We start from the raw sequence: 19,838 nt of genomic DNA, 5'->3' as shown, positions 1-19,838 counted from the left end.
ACACACTAGCAACTCCCAGAAAGGCTCCTTCCGTGGTAATTGAAGGGCTGCTGGGAATGTCCTTCTCAGTTTGGGGCTGCCAGTCTCCCTGATGAGATCTTTCTCACTCTGGCTTCCCAATCTTTGATCTCCTTATGCAACCATTTTCTCCTGAAATTGAGGAGAGGACAGCATAAAGAATGGTTTTCCAGGAAAAGTTCTGTGTTTGTGTTGGGAGAGAACAACGGTTGGGAGGCTACAAAGCTAGTCTAATTCATAGGACTTTCCAGGGCATCCCTCAAATGCTTTTGCTCTTTTCTGCCACCTTTTTGCAAAGGTAATTCCTGCCCAGTTTGCTATTAACTAGACCTTCATTAGGAATATCTTCACGCCACACCCTGATCAGAAGTCTCTGAATTGCACATCTTGAAAACTCACGAACTGCAGACTGTCCTGGACTGTTCTTTGCCCTGTTTATTTTAACCATGCCAATCTGATTTCCATCCCTCCCATTGGCCTTTCCTCTTTCTCCTCCCCAGGCTGACTCCTGTTTGCTCCTTCTCTTACCTTTTCATTTCCTTTGGTTTCCATTGAAGGGAGGTGCTTGGTGAGCAATTGCTGTTTATAATATCCTGGTAATGGATAGCATGAGATTTGGAGTCAGACAGACGTAGGTTTGAATTTTAGCTTTACAGCTTACTTGCTGCATGGTCATGCCACCAAGGCCACAGTAACCGTCCTGAGCCTCTTTATATCCTTTTTTTCTTTTTTTGTGGGGGAGGGGGCAATGCCGCGCGGCTTGCGGGATTCTTAGTTCCCTGACCAGGGGTTGAACCCACGCCCTTGGCAGTGAAAGTGCGGAGTCCTAACCACTGGACTACCAGGGAACTCCTTTATATCCTTTTCTGGGATAAGACCACCTCTGTCACACAGTTGAAGGATTAAATGAAGTAATGTATGTTTAGCACTTAGCCCATTGTTGCAACTATAACGAGAGCTCAAAAATGACAGCTTTCTTTATTACTTATATTTCCTTAATTCTGGAATAATCTGTCCTCCTATTGTTTCAGTTTCTAAAACTGGCTAAGCTTCTCTTGGCTTTTAGGGCCACGGCAAATGCCATAATGCCATTCTCTAAGCCCTAGGAGAGCTGCTTTTCCTTCTTGCTTAACTGGATCTTTTCTTACCAATCCCTGAGTCAGCCTTCGGCATCACTGCCAGAAAGGTCCCACTGTGTCCCACAAACCTAAGGTATTATCCACGTCCCCTTTCTTCTCACCACTCTTGGCCCCCATAGGACTAATGATCATTTTAAGTTACTCCAATTGCTCACTTCTGTTTCTCCCTCATTGCACTGTAAGCTTCAGGAAGACATTGTATTTTCACTGCCTAGAGCAGCGACTGACACACAGTTGGTGTCTTAATAGTTGTTGGATATGTGGTTTTTCAAGTTACATAAATCTCTCCCCCACCCTCAGAAAACAATTATCTCCTTCACTTCCCCCTTACTCCCTCCAAAATTGAGACATCTCTGCTTTAAATACCAGAAAGCAGCCCACACAAGCATCAAGCCCATAGGGGTTGTCATAACACCTTTTCCTAGATACGTCACCCAGGGCTTCTCAGTGGGGTATTTTGGGCAGGTTGGATAAAACAACTGTTTGTTGTGTTGGATCATCCCATGCCTTTGCAGTACGTTTAATGTCCCTGGTTTCTAAATGCCAGCAGTACTTCCAAATCATTAGGAGATTCCAAAACACAGCAACACATTTCCAAATGCCTCAGTTGGAAATCACAAAACTTCTAAGCCTTGGGCACTTCATGAATATTATAAGTATTCAAGAAAAGATCGTTATCGGAAACTCCTAAGTTAGGTCGACTCCCATCCCCTCCCAGGTCCCAGGATACGGTCCTTGTCAAGGCTGCTGCTATCCGAAAGCAAAAGGAAATGGCGAGAATGTGTTTGTACGTGTGTTAGTGTTAAGAACAGCACTCAGGTAAGTATCACCATCACAGAGCTCATGCATATTTCCTATTTTCTTTTGCAGGGAAGATAGACTCGCTCAATGAATCACACAAGGTAGAAGAGGATGGAATGTACTAATGACATTCTGGAAATGGGCTCAGGTTCTAACAGAGTATTACTCTCAAGAGTATTACTCTTTAGAGTAATCTCTAAAGAGTATTACTCTTTAGAGATTACTCTAAAGAGAAATACTCTTTAGAGATTACTCTAAAGAGTAATCTCAGATTTACTCTTTCCAAAGAGAATCAAAGAGCTTAGGCCACAAGCACAGACATCTCATAGAGCTGAATCCTGACAGGAGTCCTCAGGGCATGGGTGGAATAGCATATAAACTTCATGTCATCATACTGCCCCGAGCAATCAGAAATGGGGAAGGGTCAATAGATATTTTCAGTACTCCTGATCAATATTTAGTTCATTATCATTATCTGTGATGGTAACAAGTCTGTTCGCTGGCATGGGACATTTCATTGACTAGAAAACAATTTAAGAAATGTACTTGGTCTACTGATGAGCTCATAGAGCAATAAATAATGGAACCTCGTGGGCAACCATGTAAGACTACGTAGTACCCTAAATAAGGGTTATCTTGACCTGTGTTTGGACTGAAGCCTGCTTCTCTGCCTTTCTGCCACAGGTAAATGAAAGAAAACCGGGCCTATTATCTTTAATAAGTTATGAACAAGGGAATCTGAGCTTAGCATATATCCACTCAATTTTCACTAACGTATTTTTTAAAAATCCTGTTTGCTCCCCTTACTGTGGAGACACTGTTCACGGAACAACAGGTGGTGAGTTGCAGTGTGACAAGTCAGGATCTATTTCCTGCTTTTCTCTCAATAGCTATAGGACTTGGCAAATTACTTGAGTTTTCTAATTCTCAGATTCTGTAAAATGGAGATATAATAGCACTATGTACCTCACTGGGCTGTTGTGAGGATGACATGAACAAACATATTTTTGCAGAGGGACATACCTTTCTTTTTCCTGCTCCATGTGGCACAAGGAAGAGGAGGCAGAGGAGTAGAAAAGACCTATGGAAATCCAGAGGAGGGCATAGGAATGGAGTTAGAAACATGGGGGATGAAGGGCCCAATAAACTTTGTGCTGAAAGGTGAGTTACGTTTTGCATCATCTTCCGGACTCCATATATGTGTTAAAAGACTTTTCTCTCTGGAAATGGACTGCATTTTGTGAGATCATAGAGCACTATGATGACTTGCCTTATTTTTTTAAAATTAATTCATTTTATTTTATTTATTCTTGGCTGCATTGGGTCTTCATTGCTGCGTGCCGGCTTTCTCCACCTGCGTGGAGCAGAGGCTACCCTTTGTTGCGGTGTGCGGGCTCCTCATTGCGGTGGCTTCTCTTGTTGTGGAGAGCGGGCTCTAGGTGCGCGGGCTTCCGTAGTTGTGGCGCGCGGGCTCAGTAGTTGTGGCTCGTGGGTTCTAGAGCACAGGCTCAGCAGCTGTGGCACATGGGCTTAGTTGCTCCTCGGCATGTGGGATCTTCCCGGACCAGGGCTCGAACCGGTGTCCCCCACATTGGTAGGCGGATTCTTAACCACTGCACCACCAGGGAAGCCTGACTCGCCTTATTAGTAAGTGTGGAGGTAGGACTTCCTTTGATAGAACTCTAGATCAGTGTTACTCAAGGGGTAATCTAGAAACTCTGTTACTAGAACTTGGGACAAGCTAAGAACAGAAATTTTAAGTCAGTGTTTAAAAACTTGGATTGAAACTTGACAGAGTAGTTTTATGTCTGATGAATCTAATAATAAATACGAATGTATACTTTTGTATCTCTTATTTCATCTCTCTAGTAATAGATATTTTCTAAATTTTTTTCCCTTAGTAATTCACTTTATTTCACTTTACAGAATATAGGCCCACAATGACTGAAATTTTTAAAAACAGGATTTTCTCCACTGACAGTTTAGAAAAAACATCAAAACTTTTCTACACTACCGAAGAAGGTCGTTATTCTAATTCTGAAAGCTCTTAAAGACTGGTGTTTGAAGCTTTGTTCCTAAGAACAGTCTTTAATAGTTCAAAACAATTCTGGAATCTTTAGTGCTTAACATTAAGCTTTTATGAATACAAGGAAGAATCTTGAATAATTTTCTCAAATATAGAAAAAAAATTAAACATCCAGGAAGGTGAGGCAATTTTTTCAATCCACCTTGTAAAACATACATCTTTATGAGGTAGATCAATATACACTGACAAAGGGTGAGGCCCAAGAGGTTTTGGTGAGAAAATAAGTTGTAAAACTGCACTTGTAATATGATGCTGTTTTTTAAAAAATTACTAGAGGCATAGAAAAAAATCTGAACTGTTATACAATAAATTAACAATTTATCTGGTAATGTTAGGCTTATAGGGCACAACTATGTTTTTATGTTGTATATTTTCTTCATGTTTGAAATTAAAATGAGTATATGATATTTTGTAATACAAAATTAAAATGAGTATATGATATTTTGTAATAAAAACATCAATTTGACATGTTAAAAAATTTATCTCTGTCACTTTATAGTTATTAATAAGCATATCAATAATGTGGTTGAGAAATGTTTTCCAAAAAAGGTGAGGGGAAAATCATTTAGCAGCCCCACTGTGCTTCCATTTCTATACCTTCTTTTTCCATTTGGGAGCCAAGTTTTGTCTGTTTTTTCAAGGTACACCTGCAATTCTGAGCATACCATTTCTTGAACAGGAGAAGGTTATTTCCATGTAAGGTACTTGCACAGAAATACTAATCTCCCTGTATTTCACTTCCCACTCACCTCTCCCCGCTGTCCGGGATTAAAAGATGTCAGATGAAATATATCCTTGAATTTAAAAGACCTGTTTGCCAGTCTGAAAAACTAGAATGAATGACTTGTTACAAATAAACAACATTAGTAAGATTAGGAAGCCTACACTGGTTATCCTCCATGAGGTAATAAACTACCGTATTTCACCAATTCTAAGACAATTTTATTCTAAGACACAGCGTTACGTTATGTCTCACTAAGAAAAAAAACCCGAAAACACTGCCAATTCAACTATAACACGTCAGCAATCAAAAGATGCATCCTGATTTCAGGGATGTAAGTATGAAAAAGTGGGCATCTTGGAATCAATAAAATATGGCAATACCATAACTAAAAATCTACAATCTTGTCCAACCTGATTACTTGAAGTAGAGTACCTTCAGCTGGTTTGTATGAACCCTGGACATAAATGGAAGGAAGGATACATAAACATTTTCAGTAGCACACCTTTCATTTATTGACCTATGTAAAAAAAATAATAGGTCTAAAAAAGTCAGAACAGTAAAAGAATATGCAAAAGGGTATATCTGTTTCTAGAAGGCTATACAAATATGCAAAAAGGAATAAGTTATTTTTTTGCATGTCTTTTGTCTTCCAAATTATTCTCCCCCAAACTTCATTTTCAATGATACAAATGACTAAGGACCAGTTTAACAAATCAACTTTATGTATATATTACATGCTTTGGAATATAGATAGAAAATGTTCCCCAAAAGTTGTTCAGAAACTTCTCTATTCACAATATGAACAAGGAAACTGTATAAAAGAGGGGGAAGGAGCACCTTTTATGGAATTCTGAAGCAGAGTAAAGATGAAAAAAAAAGATCCATTTAGAATATGGAAATATTTGTTAAAAAAAAAAAACAAACCAACCCAAAACATCCAACGATAAACCATAGCGAATTATTTCTTCCAAGGAAAGTATGAGGTAGTTTTAGCCTCATAATTAAATTTACGGCAGCTTGGAAGGTTTTCGTTTTTGTTTTTAATGACTAATTTTGCTTTTGTCACTTGGTGACTTAGAACTACCTGGGAAATCCAGACAATATGCTTACTCTTCAAATGTTCACAATTTTAAGGCACGCAATTCATCTAAAATGATGTGGTGTTCGTGGTTTTTTTTCTTTATATTGTGTTGGGTTCTTGCTGTATCACCTTAAAATACTTTTTCAAACTCTTGGTTATAAAAACTTTCCATATTAAGTCTGCCATTGCAATGACAGCTGCGTTGGAGAGTTACCAGCCTGAACAATAGCTCATCATGCCATTGGAGTAGAAAGAAAAAAGGAACTCAATGATAGTGTACCTTAGAAAATTCTCCAAGCAGAGTTTGTCAGTTACGCGGTGGGCTGCTTCATTTTTCCCCAATCTGCTACCATGAAGTTATATTACAGGATGCTACAGCCATAAGTCTTTCCAGAACCCATTTTATGGTGCTTATGAAAACCATCACTCTTGATAATAGCCTAAAAACATTTACACTCATTCAGGAATTCATGAAAAATCCAGCTTCTCTTCAAGTAATTTTCTAATACTGTCTAAATTGTTCATGTCCGGGTAGACATAGTATGTAATTCTTCACCAGCTCACGAGTTCAAACTTTCCGATGGTGAGCAGTGACGAGCTTCTGGCTTCCCTTCTCTCCTCATTCTGAATTGTGCTCTGAAATTTCCCCTGTCCTTCTTTCCTGTTGGAGACCCTGAACGCACTTTTCACAGTTTTGAGGTCTGCCTTCAACAACTTTTGTTCTCTTAAAAAGTGCTTGCTCTTGGTGAAGGCTGAGTCCTCCTTGGCAATGGTTCACATGTGGTCTTGACCTTGCTGTTAGGTTAGCACCTAGACTTGGAAAGGTGGGTTGTTGTTCAGGGGTTTTGTGTGGCTTAGTGTGTGATTCACTTCCGGGGTCACGGGAGTCCTCTCTTCCACCTTGGATGCCTTTAGGTTTCTACAGCCAACAGCCTTCTGGGAAGACGAACACATTTTGCAAGGCACACTAGTGTGAGAATGCAGTGCTCGGTCAAGAGGCTCAACTGCAGTTCAGACTAATGTTCCAGGCTTTGAGTCTTCGTGCCAAAAGAGCCTCTGCTCACTATTCTCCAGGCTGTCTTCCAGCAGGTTTCCCTCTGTATTGTCCAGTTGACCGGTCTCTGTGTATGGTCTATGAAAGGAAACCAGAAAAGTTACAACTTGTTGTCATTTTTGTTCCCAGGGTACAAAGATTACTACACTCAAAGAAGTTAGTAGAAAACACCGTTAAGAAAAGTATCCAAAACTTGGAAATAAAGGCAAGGGATGGCTGTGTGTTTTTTCAAGGTCATACTGGAACATGGTCTAACAGGCCCATGCAAGGAGTATTTACTTCTCCTGAGAGAGAGACTTTTGTCTAAGTTACATTTACCATGGATGAGGACCCAGACTGTGTTAAGTTACATGTTAACTTGGGGGTTTTTGTTTGGAAGAAATACAAACAACTTCTGTCTAGTAGAAAGATTACGGTCATAGTTTTATTGCCCTGTAGGATATTAACTGGTTTTGTATTGAATTGAGTAGTCTCATCTCAGTACTCTCCCTTTCAGTGTGTGGGATTCAGTCTCTTGAATTATCTGGGAACCAGCTTTAGCATTCTGTTAGTTCTCTCATGAATGAGTTAACTAAATCTTCGACATATGCTCATTTTAGGTCTGTGTGAGAGTTGTATTTTTGACTTTTGAAGTGTTTTTGACAGCTAGACGTTAAGCAGTCTTCAACTTAAGGGAAATATACTAGATGTTTTTCTTTGAAACAAAGGAATATACTTAAAGGGAGGCGAGGGTACCTTGGGACATATTTTACATCCTTAGGGTGTATGGGTCACGTGTAAATTGGAAACAGCATCACATAAAACAATCACAGGCCCATTTGGAAAGTACATCCAAAAGAAGGCATCGTGTTACACAGACCATTCCAATAAGCAAAACCTCATTCCTGTAATAGTAGGTTAGAATAGGTTAGATAGTTAGTAGCTTTCTTTTTATTTTAAACTCCAATGTCTTTTAGTACAGGTGAATAAAAAGTCCTCCGGAAAAGAGCTTTGGAAGTAAACACTACGCAAAACCAGATATTTAGTGTTTTTTTTCTAATATACAAACAAAAGCAGATTTCTGTAACTTCACACATCAGTCAGAACAAGCAAGGCTGCTGCTAGGCAAGAAGCGACACACCGATCCGAGGGACTGTACTTACTACAGCTGGCTACACTTAAAAGAGAATTGAAAACTGATCTCATTTCTGGAGACACAACCATTCTCCGAGACAGAAGCCCTTGGTTCTGCCTAGTAACAGGGAGTGTTCAATAAGGAAGAGGATAGGAAACAGAAAACAGGAAGTAAAAGAAAAAAAGTTATTTGAAAACACAGTTTGCAGCAGCAGAGCCAGGAATTTGACTACATTACATACGAGGTAGCAGAAGAGACTTCAACATTTCTAATTTTAGAAAGTTTATGCTGCTGACAGTTATACTACATCATACAAGGAAAAAAATTTTATTGGTATAAATTTGTAGCTTTCTATAATATTAAGACCTGGACGCTCCGAGGTAAGAATCTCTAAATAACATGCACTTCATTTTTAAAAACATACTGATCTACGGCTAAGCATTTCAAATCTTCAATTTAAGGGCGGATCTAAAGTTTTTTATCTTTATCTTGAAACCCAATTTTTCTCTTAGTTTAATAATTACATTTTCATAAAAAATAACACGCAGTTTTAGAACAAATTTCTAAAGCTTTATGGAGTATTGTTATACTTGCCTTATTAATAGGTCAAGTTAAATTGATCAGACCGTACACGATAAAAATAAAATCCTAAACGGACAAATGGGTAGAAATAAGCATTCCCATAATTCTCTGGGATAGAAGGGTACGTTGGCAAATCTTTCTAGTAAGCAGGAGCTTAAAAAATATGCTTTTCAATTTAATCCATTAAACCAACTTATTGGAATGTGTCCTAAGGAAATAATCTAGAATTCAGACAAATATTTTGCACAAAGTATTGTATTTTATTTACAATAAAAAAGGGAAGAAAATTTAAAAGCCATTTAAAATCAAACTATGGGGAACTGTTAATAAAGTACGGCATATTTATTGAGTGGAATATCATATTGGTTGCATAAAATAAGGTTTAAAGAGTTTTGTAAAAAAAAAATGGGAACACATTTTCTACAATGCGCTCATACTATGTGCACACGTACACATACACAATAGAGGTCTTTAAATAGTTTCTAATTTCCTGTATATCACGCCCCTTCTGACTCTGCTATCAAGCCATGTTGGCCTGGCTATAATAGAGGGACAGACTCTGTAAAAACAGATTGTCTCTAAAAATGTTTAACACTTCCTGAGTCCTATGAAAGTGGTGTTAAGGATATGAGAACGGTCTTATGCCCTGAATGGTTTGTTTTATATCATTTCTAACTCAGTCAACAAAAACAAAAGTGAAAGTATAAAATTATTTGCAAATGTATTATACAAAATGATTAGAACTGAATTGAAAAAGTTCAGCTCAAATTTTGGGCCAAAGTCTTCCTGCTCTTAACTCATTTGCAAGCATTATTTACAGAAGTCCAAGCTATCTGACGTCCTCTGAAGTATATTTTCATTAAAATTCTATTTTGAGCATGCCCTTTGTTGAGTTGAGACAATTGGCCTAATATTTCAAGCCAAGAAAAACTTTTGCTAAATATGGAAAAGAAAAACAAGCTTTTGGGGTTGAATTATCTCCAATTTGCTTAAAACATTGAGTGCTTTAGTAAGAAACTAACCTCAAATTCACCAGTATTCACCTTTAAAAGTTATTGTCTATGTAATAAGCCCCCTATGCCTGACTCAATCTGACTTAAAGAAAGCAAAATTAAATTTTCTTAAACAAAAAGAAACAGAAAATGCTTTACTTCTTGGCACCAGGGGTACAGATTATATTCTGTGAGAAGGTGATGGAGAAAAATGACCGCTTCAAGTTTAACTCCTCCCATGTATGCAAAGAATTGAAAAACCAGAGTTTGCAATCTTTTTAATAGTCACATTTTAACAAAGTGACCTTGTCTATTTCCTCTAAATGTTTACAAAGAACTACTATGACAGACACACAGGACAGCTGGCTGCGTCTGTTGCTTCTTAATGAACACAGGGTTAGACACAAAAAGGCAGCAAATGTTTGAAATCAAGCCCACCAACTGTCTATGAGGAATCTTGGTATGAACAGCTTTTTCTGGGATAGAGATATTTTTCCTGCAAGGTTCCAGAAAAGTCTTAACTGGGTATATCAATAGTACAGTTTCAAGTATAGCAATTAACAAGAACCCTTCAGACACAAAATTCAATGTACAGGACTCTAAGAAGAGGGTCAGATTTGAATGAGCTAGATTGAGCACCAGTGAGCTTTTTCTTAAAGGGCCAGATATTTTTGGCTTCGTCGGCCATAAGATCTCTGTTGCAACTACTCCACTCTGCCCCCATAGTACAAAAACAGCCATAGGTAACATGTAAATGAATGAGCATGGCTGTTTTCCAATAAAAATTTATTTATAAACATAGGTGGCAGCCGGTTTTAGACTATAATTTGCCAACCCTTGAGCTAGATTACTTAGCGTTCATAAAATAAAACTGGATTCCTGAATTCTTTAGACCAGGAACAGGGTACTGAAAGTTTTAAGCATGCCTTTCTCACCTGCCTGGAGAGGGCAAAGGATTATAGACGTTGCCATAGCAGCTGGTGTAGGAAGAATGTGCCGGGGTCTCGTATTCAGATAGCCCTATAGTTAGCTGGGTCCTCCAGTTCCCGGAAGCATTTGTAGAAGACACTAGAAAGAAAAATGAAAAAAGACAAATTTAGTGGGACTGTTCAAAGTGAGAATTGTTTAGGCCATTTAGATGTACATTAATCAGCTGTGTGCAGAGTAGAGCTTACAAGCCAATGTTGGGAACCAACAGAGTTCCTATTCCAATTTGGTTACTTACTGGCCGTGTGACACTGGGCAAATAGCTTATGCTCTTTAAGCCTTAGTTTCTTTGTCTGTAAAGTGGAGATAATAATATAAATATATTCTGTATAGGGATGATACCAGGATTAAATAACCTAATTTGTGCAAATATTTAGCACTGTGCCTAGCAATAAATGATAACATTATTGTTATAAATGTGAATAAAGTTAATTGAAAGACATACTATAAAAAAATAACCCAAAAGACAAGCCAGAAAAAAAAATCTCATATATTGAAAGAATCTTCCCAGTGTCCCAGTCAGGCTATGGTGGCTGGACAGCTTCATAGGCTCAATTGTAAAGGTAAGATGACAAGTTTGAGTTTCTGGAGACCTTTAGAGGAAAAGCATTCCATACGTTGCCTTGTTGAGACTTGCTCGTTCCCCAGCCAAAGGCAATATTGGGTCACTAGCAGCGTCAAGGCACATTTTTGCCTTTTAAAAAGAAGTTTTGGCTGTATCAATTTACATTCCCACCAACAGTGTAAGAGGGTTCCCTTTTCTCCACACCCTCTCCAGCATTGATTGTTTCTAGATTTTTTGATGATGGCCATTCTGACTGGTGTGAGATGATATCTCATTGTAGTTTTGATTTGCATTTCTCTAATGATTAGTGATGTTGAGCATTCTTTCATGTGTTTGTTGGCACTCTGTATATCTTCTTTGGAGAAATGTCTATTTAGGTCTTCTGCCCATTTTTGGATTGGGTTGTTTGTTTTTTTTTTTTTTTTTAACATCTTTATTGGAGTATAATTGCTTTACAATGGTATGTTAGCTTCAGCTTCACAACAAAATGAATCAGTTATATACATACATATATTCCCATATCTCTTCCCGCTTGCGTCTCCCTCCCTCCCACCCTCCCTATCCCACCCCTCCAGGCGGTCACAAAGCACCGAGCTGATCTCCCTGTGCTATGCGGCTGCTTCCCACTAGCTATTTACCTTACGTTTGGTAGTGTATATATGTCCATGCCTCTTTATCGCTTTGTCACCGTTTACCCTTCCCCCTCCCCATAACCTCAAGTCCATTCTCTAGTAAGTCTGTGTCTTTATTCCTGTTTCACCCCTAGGTTTTTCATGACATTTTTTTTTTAAATTCCATATATATGTGTTAGCATACGGTATTTGTCTCTCTCTTTCTGACTTACTTCACTCTGTATGACAGACTCTAGGTCTATCCACCTCATTACAAATAGCTCAATTTCGTCTCTTTTTATGGCTGAGTAATATTCCATTGTATATATGTGCCACATCTTCTTTATCCATTCATCCGATGATGGACACTTAGGTTGTTTCCATCTCCGGGCTATTGTAAATAGAGCTGCAATGAACATTTTGGTACATGACTCTTTTTGAATTATGGTTTTCTCAGGGTATATGCCCAGTAGTGGGATTGCTGGGTCATATGGTAGTTCTATTTGTAGCTTTTTAAGGAACCTCCATACTGTTCTCCACAGTGGGTGTACCAATTTACATTCCCACCAACAGTGTAAGAGGGTTCCCTTTTCTCCACACCCTCTCCAGCATTGATTGTTTCTAGATTTTTTGATGATGGCCATTCTGACTGGTGTGAGATGATATCTCATTGTAGTTTTGATTTGCATTTCTCTAATGATTAGTGATGTTGAGCATTCTTTCATGTGTTTGTTGGCACTCTGTATATCTTCTTTGGAGAAATGTCTATTTAGGTCTTCTGCCCATTTTTGGATTGGGTTGTTTGTTTTTTTGTTATTAAGCTGCATGAGCTGCTTATAAATTTTGGAGATTAATCCTTTGTCAGATACAGCCACTGTGGAGAACAGTATGGAGGTTCCTTAAAAAGCTACAAATAGAACTACCATATGACCCAGCAATCCCACTACTGGGCATATACCCTGAGAAAACCAAAATTCAGAAAGAGTCATGTACCAAAATGTTCATTGCAGCTCTATTTACAATAGCCCAGAGATGGAAACAACCTAAGTGTCCATCATCGGATGAATGGATAAAGAAGATGTGGCACATATATACAATGGAATATTACTCAGCCATAAAAAGAGACGAAATTGAGCTATTTGTAATGAGGTGGATAGACCTAGAGTCCGTCATACAGAGTGAAGTAAGTCAGAAAGAGAGAGACAAATACCGTATGCTAACACATATATATGGAATTTAAGAAAAAAAAAATGTCATGAAAAACCTAGGGGTGAAACAGGAATAAAGACACAGACTTACTAGAGAATGGACTTGAGGCTATGGGGAGGGGGAAGGGTAAACGGTGACAAAGCGATAAAGAGGCATGGACATATATACACTACCAAACGTAAGGTAGATAGCTAGTGGGAAGCAGCCGCATAGCACAGGGAGATCAGCTCGGTGCTTTGTGACCGCCTGGAGGGGTGGGATAGGGAGGGTGGGAGGGAGGGAGGCGCAAGCGGGAAGAGATATGGGAATATATGTATATATATAACTGATTCATTTTGTTGTGAAGCTGAAACTAACATACCATTGTAAAGCAATTATACTCCAATAAAGATGTTAAAAAAAAAAAAAAGAAGTTTTGGGGGTGGGGTAGGGAGGGAAACTAGTATAGGAAAGATTTCAGGAAGAAGAGATTTAGTTCTTCTGCGGGACTAATCTGTAACAAGACAAGGGTATACACAAAAAGGAATGAAATAATGCCATTTGCAGCAACATGGATGGACCTAGAGATTACCATACTAAGTGAAGTCAGTCAGACAGAGAAAGACAAATATCATATGATATCACTTCTATGTGGAATCTAAAAAGTGATACAAATGAACTTATTTACAAAACAGAAACAGACTCACAGACTTCGAAAACAAACCTGGTTACCAAGGGGAAAGGTGTGCGGAGGATAAATGAGGGATTTCGGAGTTAACAAATACACACTACTGTATATAAAATAGATAAACAACAAGGACCTACTGTACAGCACAGGGAACTCTACTCAATATTTTGTAATAACATCTATGGGAAAAGCATCTGAATATATAGATACACACATATACATGTAAAAGTAAATATATATAGGCATGTATAACTGAATCACTTTGCTTTATACCTGAAACTAACACAACATTGTAAATCAATTATACTTCAACTAAAAAAATTTTTTTTTTAATGGTTAAAAAAAAATAGACATGGGCATCATTTGGGAGCAAAACCCATTGAATGCCTCATCGCTGGGCGTTTGCTGTCCTGTCTCTAAAACCAGTCCTGCCCCATGCCTGGGCTGCATAACGCCAGACCAGTCATCCACGACTCAAAAACCCCACACTGTTCCTGGAGCCTCTTCCAGCTCTTTCCATTTCCTGCTCCTGGAGGCCAACCTCTTCCTCTTCTCTCTCACACCCACAAAGCACATGTGACAGTGTGAGACAAACACATTTCAAAACTCATCTGTGGTCCTGCGTGCCACAAGGCTTTGACTCAAAGATGTAACATTCCCACTTTAAGCTTCCAGGAAGGTTTCATAACTCAGAGGCGTGGTGGTTAGGATGTCTGAGCTGTGACCAAATTCCTACTCTGCCACTTAACTAGCTTGGGAGCTCGGGCAGGGTCATTTAAACGCTCTGAGTCAGAACTGCCTCAGCTGCAAGAGTAGAAGAATAATAATACACATAACAACAGCACTCGTTACGTAGAACTGCTGCATACATTAAGTGGGAGAGTACACATAAAGCGCTGAGCAGGTCGGGTGGCACAGGGTTAAGTTGCCAATAAATGGTGACTGTCCTTACTACTAAAACTGAGTCACCCGGAGAGCCTTCAGGTGGCTGGAAGAGATTACAAAACCCCTGACTAATCGGCAAATAATCGGAAACTTATCTCTCTATGAGAATGATGCGTGCCTGTTATAAAACATTTCTGTAGCTATGAACTGTAGACAGGAATGAGGAAAATTCCAAAAGGGAATTCTGGGAGCACTGATTCCATCCGTCTTATTCCTTAAAATGTGATGCCTTTTGGCCTATGGCCCGGGCCAAATCCTGCTGGTATCAGCAAGGTTCACACTCTCACACTGGGTCCTGGAAGTGTTATCTCCATTCTCACCTTTGCCCCAGTCCTGAGCCACCGGCCAGGAATGTTGAAGTTTCTGAGTTACACCTGCTTCTCCCTGGCCTCGCTGTTTAAAGAGGCATCACCCCAGCGCTGTGCCCTGATGACCATCCACATGCACCCCAGCCCTCTTCCTTTGGTTTCTGCACGTTTCTCATGCAACACCCAGAACTTGAGGGGAAAGAAAGGCATTCTCTAATCAGAGCCACAGATAAGAAATAATTACAGGAGGCTTTTCATATGTTAGATGTGGTAATAAATGGGAAGTCCAAAGCAGAAGTCCAAAGTCCTGGACAAATACGAGAACACTAGAACCCAAACAGAAATCTCCATGGAGATGCCTCTTGTCAACAACATTAGGAAACTTTTAAAGGAATACTTTTCACCGAAGATCACACAATGATTCAGGGATCCCTGAGCTATGTCTCACTAAGGTGTCGTGCTTGAAAGAGGGGGCAAGACTCATGACCTCGGTTTTTCATGTGGTTTGAGAATTCAACCATTTCTTAGAGCTTTAATATTGCTTAATTTTCATAGATTCCTCTGGCTGCTAAGTAGACTGTGAATTCATCCAGGCCAGGAACTAGCTTGAAACTGGATGCTCAGTATCTACGCCTGCTTGTTTGCTGAATAAATGAAACCCTGGGCAGACTCTCCATTTAGGCCCCCATTTCTCTCCTTAAAGTATGCCTAGCACAGCTGGAGGTACGCAGTAAATCCTCCAGGAACAGTAGTGGAGTTAGGGACCAAAGTCAACACGTGAAGAGAACACCTCTAATCCAAATTATCTTTGAAAGTCCCTTAAATCAACCATAAAGTGGAATACATATGATTACTGAATTAAGACCTGCAAAGTACTTAGAACACTGCCAGGAACAGTGGTTAGTAAACGCCACCTCCTATCAGACTCATTAGAAGCCTTACACAGAGACCTGAGCATTTGGAACGAACAGCCTTTAGATAATCCAATTCCTAGTTGTGAACAGGGAAAGATGTATAATATTGAAGTATAGTTGATTTACAATGTTCTGTTAGTTTCAGGTGTACAGCACAGTGATTCAGTTTACGTATACATATACATATATATAGGTATGTCTGTGTGTGTGTGTGTGTATGTATATATATATATAATGTTCATTTTCAGATTCTTTTTTTTTTTTTTTTGCGGTACGCGGGCCTCTCACTGCTGTGGCCTCTCCCGTTGCGGAGCACAGGCTCCGGACGCGCAGGCTCAGCAGCCATGGCTCACGGGCCCAGCTGCTCCGCGGCATGTGGGATCCTCCCGGACCAGGGCACGAACCCGTGTCCCCTGCATCGGCAGGCGGACTCTCAACCACGGCGCCACCAGCGAAGCCCCATTTTCAGATTCTTTTCCCTTACAGGTTTATTACAAAATATTGAGTATAGTTCCCTGTGCTATACAGTAGGTCCTTGTTGGATATCTCTTTTATGTATAGTAGTGTGTATCTGTTCATCCCAAAGCCCCGAACACTTTAAAGAGATGTGATTGTCAACGGAAGACCTAGAAAAGATAAAAATATATGAAAGCCCCTAACCCAGGGCAGCACAGAGAGTAGGTGCTCAATAAATGTTTGCTGGACTTGAATCTGTGGCTCTACTCAATGGCTACCACTCTCCTGACCTTGGGTCCTGGTCTCATGACCCTTGAGGGGAGTTGGTTTGGGGTAGGTGGGGAACATGAGGTAAATGAAATCTGGACATCAAGTGCCTACGCAGTATTCTTTTTTTTTTTTTTTTTTCCGCAGTATTCTTACCTGAAGAGTAGGAAGACGCTCGGCTGCTTGGAGAACAGGGTACCTGCAGCCCGGCAAAGCCCAGGCTTCTCTGCGATCCCCTGTCCGAATCAAAGCTAGTCTGTGTGCTGTGGCCCTGCTCCTTTTGCCCAGAGGCCCGCTGGTACCAGCCACGCAGGTGCTCTGCCACTAAGGCCTTGTGGATGTTTTTGGTGATGTGCTCTGACTTTGCAGCAGCCTTCCTCGGCAGCCGGAGAGTTGCATACGGGTTATGGGGCACCTGGTCGACCTCGTCTTCATGAAACGACCTGCTGTAGTCCCTTGGGTGGTCATATCCATAGTGGGCGGAGGACCGGTAGGAAGGATTGACACTGTACTGTCCTTCAGTGTCGTTCTCGTAGACGTAGCCACCACTGTAATACAGATCACACTCTGCATATGGCGTGTACCCGGCAGTGTAGTAACTGGAAGAAGGCTGCTCCTGACTCTTTGAGTAGACGCCATTCTTCAGACTATCCTTTTGTGCTAGGTTGGGCATGCTTCCTGAACTTGAAGTGGAAACGTTCTGTTTCTTGGACCTTCTCCGACCCCTGGAGCGAGTGTCCAGAGTTTGGGTGGTGTAACAGGGTCCGGCCACGGGTGTCACGCAGTAATACTCTGTGCTCGACTGGCTGGTATAGGAAGACCCGTCATCCAGGATTTCTGTGCTGCTGCTTCTTTGGGATTTGGAGAGGGAGAGAAATGGCTTATCGTGGTCCATCTCAGACAGCAGATGAGACTGGGACTCAAGGCTTCCACTCCGCTGGCGGCAGTGCTGAGATGAAGATTCGGGTCTGAAAGAGGAGGAAGCAAACTTGTAAAAGACAAACAGGGAAAGGAGGACCGAGGGAAGGGAAAAGGACACCACGTCGAACGATTTAATAGCTCCTGAACTGCACTAGGATTTTTAAGGTTTCCAAAGCTGAACACACAACAGAAACCACTGGGTTCACATGGTCAAAATGAGAAAAGAAATCAATTCTGTCAATTGGGCAATCCACATCCTTCCTTGACAATAGGGAAGATAAACTGATGCTGTATAACCTACATCAAAGCCTAAGAAAAATCCCACATGTCTTTGGAGGGTTCTTTCTTCCAACAGGATAGCAGGATACATAGACTAGGGTGAACACAGCATTTGTTGGGGAACAGAGTCTGGCTTTGACATTGGAGACATCTGGGTTGAGTTACGGCTCCATCATTTCCCAGCCGTATGAATGTGGACAAGATATTTAACTAATCTCCCTCCCTCCTCTGTAAAATGAGGAAAAAAGCAGTATCTAGTAACTCCAGTCAGACTTGTTGCGGGGACTAAATAATATAGTGCATATAAAATAGCACGGCCTTCAGTAAACACTTCAAAATGTTGCTACTGTCATTATCTTCACCCTCACCATTGAATAACAAATGGTAATGTCCAGTTGGAAAAATTAAGGCACAAAAAATCCAGCATCTACCCAAACCATGTACATTTTCAAGCACATTTTCTTGGCTCACATATTTGATCTGTTAAGTGCATAGAAAGTGTAGAGCCATAAAATAAAGTCCCACTGCAGAAAGTGATTAAAAACACAGTGAAGGGACTTCCCTGGTGGCACAGTGGTTAAGAATCCGCCTGCCAACGCAGGGCACACGGGTTCGAGCCCTGGTCCGGGAAGATCCCACATGCCGTGGAGCAACTAAGCCCGTGCGCCACAACTACTGAGCCTGCGCTCTAGAGCCCGTGGGCCACAACTACTGAGCCCGCACGCCTAGAGCCCGTGCTCCGCAACAAGAGAAGCCACCGCAATGAGAAGCCCCCGCACCGCAACGAAGGGTAGCCCCTGCTCGCTGTAACTAGAGAAAAACGGCGCACAGCAATGAAGACCCAACGCAGCCAAATTAAAAAACAAACAAACCACAGTGAAGTAAAACAGAACCTTAAAGCAAAAGTCAACAGAGAGAAAGCGACTGGAATGAAGCCCTCTTACTGCAAGTGACTGCTGCTGTAAGCGTTCCGGGTGAGAACAGGTGTGGTGGGCACGCTTCGCCCTCCCTGCGGCCGCCTCGCCAGAGTTCTGTAAGGACTGCTGTGCGTCGACAGCATTTCTCTGTGACAGTAAAAAAAAAAAAAAAGAATTCAGGAAATGAGGAGCCGCCTAACATTTCTGGCAAACTTGTTATAAGCTGATTAGAAACTTACTGGAGCGGGGAGGGATAAATGAGAAGCTTGGAATTAACAATACACATGACTGTATATAAAATAGATCATCAACAAGGACCTACTGTTGAGCACAGGGAGCTCTACCCAATATTCTGTAATAACCTATAGGGGAAAAGCATCTGAAAAACAAGAGATATAGGTATATGTATAACTGAATCATTTTGCTGTACACCTGAAACTAATACAACATTGTAAATCAAATTTCTCCAATATAAAGCAAAATAAAAAGAGCCTGCTGTATAAAAAGATAAATAACATTCAAAAAAATAATAATAAAATAGAATTAAAAATAAAATAGATAACCAACAAGAACCTACTGTATAGCACAGGGAACTATACTCAATATATATATATATTTTTTTGCAGTATGTGGGCCTCTCACTGTTGTGGCCTCTCCCGTTGCGGAGCACAGGCTCCGGACGCGCAGGCTCAGCGGCCATGGCTCACGGGCCCAGCCGCTCCGCGGCACGTGGGATCCTCCCGGACCGGGGCACGAACCTGTGTCCCCTCCATCGGCAGGCGGAGTCTCAACCACTGTGCCACCAGGGAAGCCCTACACTCAATATTTTGTAATAACCTATAAGGGAACAGAATCTGAAAAAATTACATCTAGGTATAACTGAATCGCTTTGCTGTACACGTGAAACTAACACAACATTGTAAATCAACTATACTTCAATTAAAAAAAAAAAGGAAGGAAACTTACTGGAAACTGAAGGAATGGGAACATAAAGAGATAACTGGGAAAACTGTCTTTGTGGCTTAGTATCCTGGTGCATCATAGATGAGTCTTAGGGGAAGCACAAGTGATGTGACTCTGAGTCATAAATATGGAGGAAAAAACTAAAAGACTTTTAAAAAAGGGTGTATTGAATAAAATAGATTGGAAGCAACGAGAGCAGGAAATCCTTTCTCTGTAAAGAGCCTCACAGCAAATATTT

The 19,838-nt window shown here is 40.5% G+C and overlaps 1 protein-coding gene across 3 annotated transcripts in view; it reads right to left on the bottom strand.

Moving 5' to 3' along the window:
- Positions 1–5,255: 5,255 nt before the first annotated feature.
- The window catches only part of FRMD4B (FERM domain containing 4B), a 186,460-nt gene continuing 171,877 nt past the window's right edge, over positions 5,256–19,838 (bottom strand). For all 3 annotated transcript variants that reach the window (XM_060161366.1, XM_060161367.1, XM_060161368.1), the window contains 4 exons: positions 18,665–18,784; positions 16,677–17,488; positions 10,527–10,659; positions 5,256–6,981 (listed from right to left, as the gene is read on the bottom strand). In XM_060161366.1, coding sequence (XP_060017349.1) covers positions 6,861–6,981; positions 10,527–10,659; positions 16,677–17,488; positions 18,665–18,784 — 1,186 coding nt within the window. In that variant the 3' untranslated portion in view covers positions 5,256–6,860. The remainder of the gene's footprint in view (positions 6,982–10,526; positions 10,660–16,676; positions 17,489–18,664; positions 18,785–19,838) is intronic.

The sequence above is a fragment of the Lagenorhynchus albirostris genome, chromosome 10 (assembly GCF_949774975.1).
Source record: "Lagenorhynchus albirostris chromosome 10, mLagAlb1.1, whole genome shotgun sequence".
In the NCBI taxonomy this organism is placed as follows: domain Eukaryota; kingdom Metazoa; phylum Chordata; class Mammalia; order Artiodactyla; family Delphinidae; genus Lagenorhynchus; species Lagenorhynchus albirostris.
Note: the sequence above shows the minus strand (reverse complement) of the source record. Positions and strands in the feature narration are given on the sequence as shown.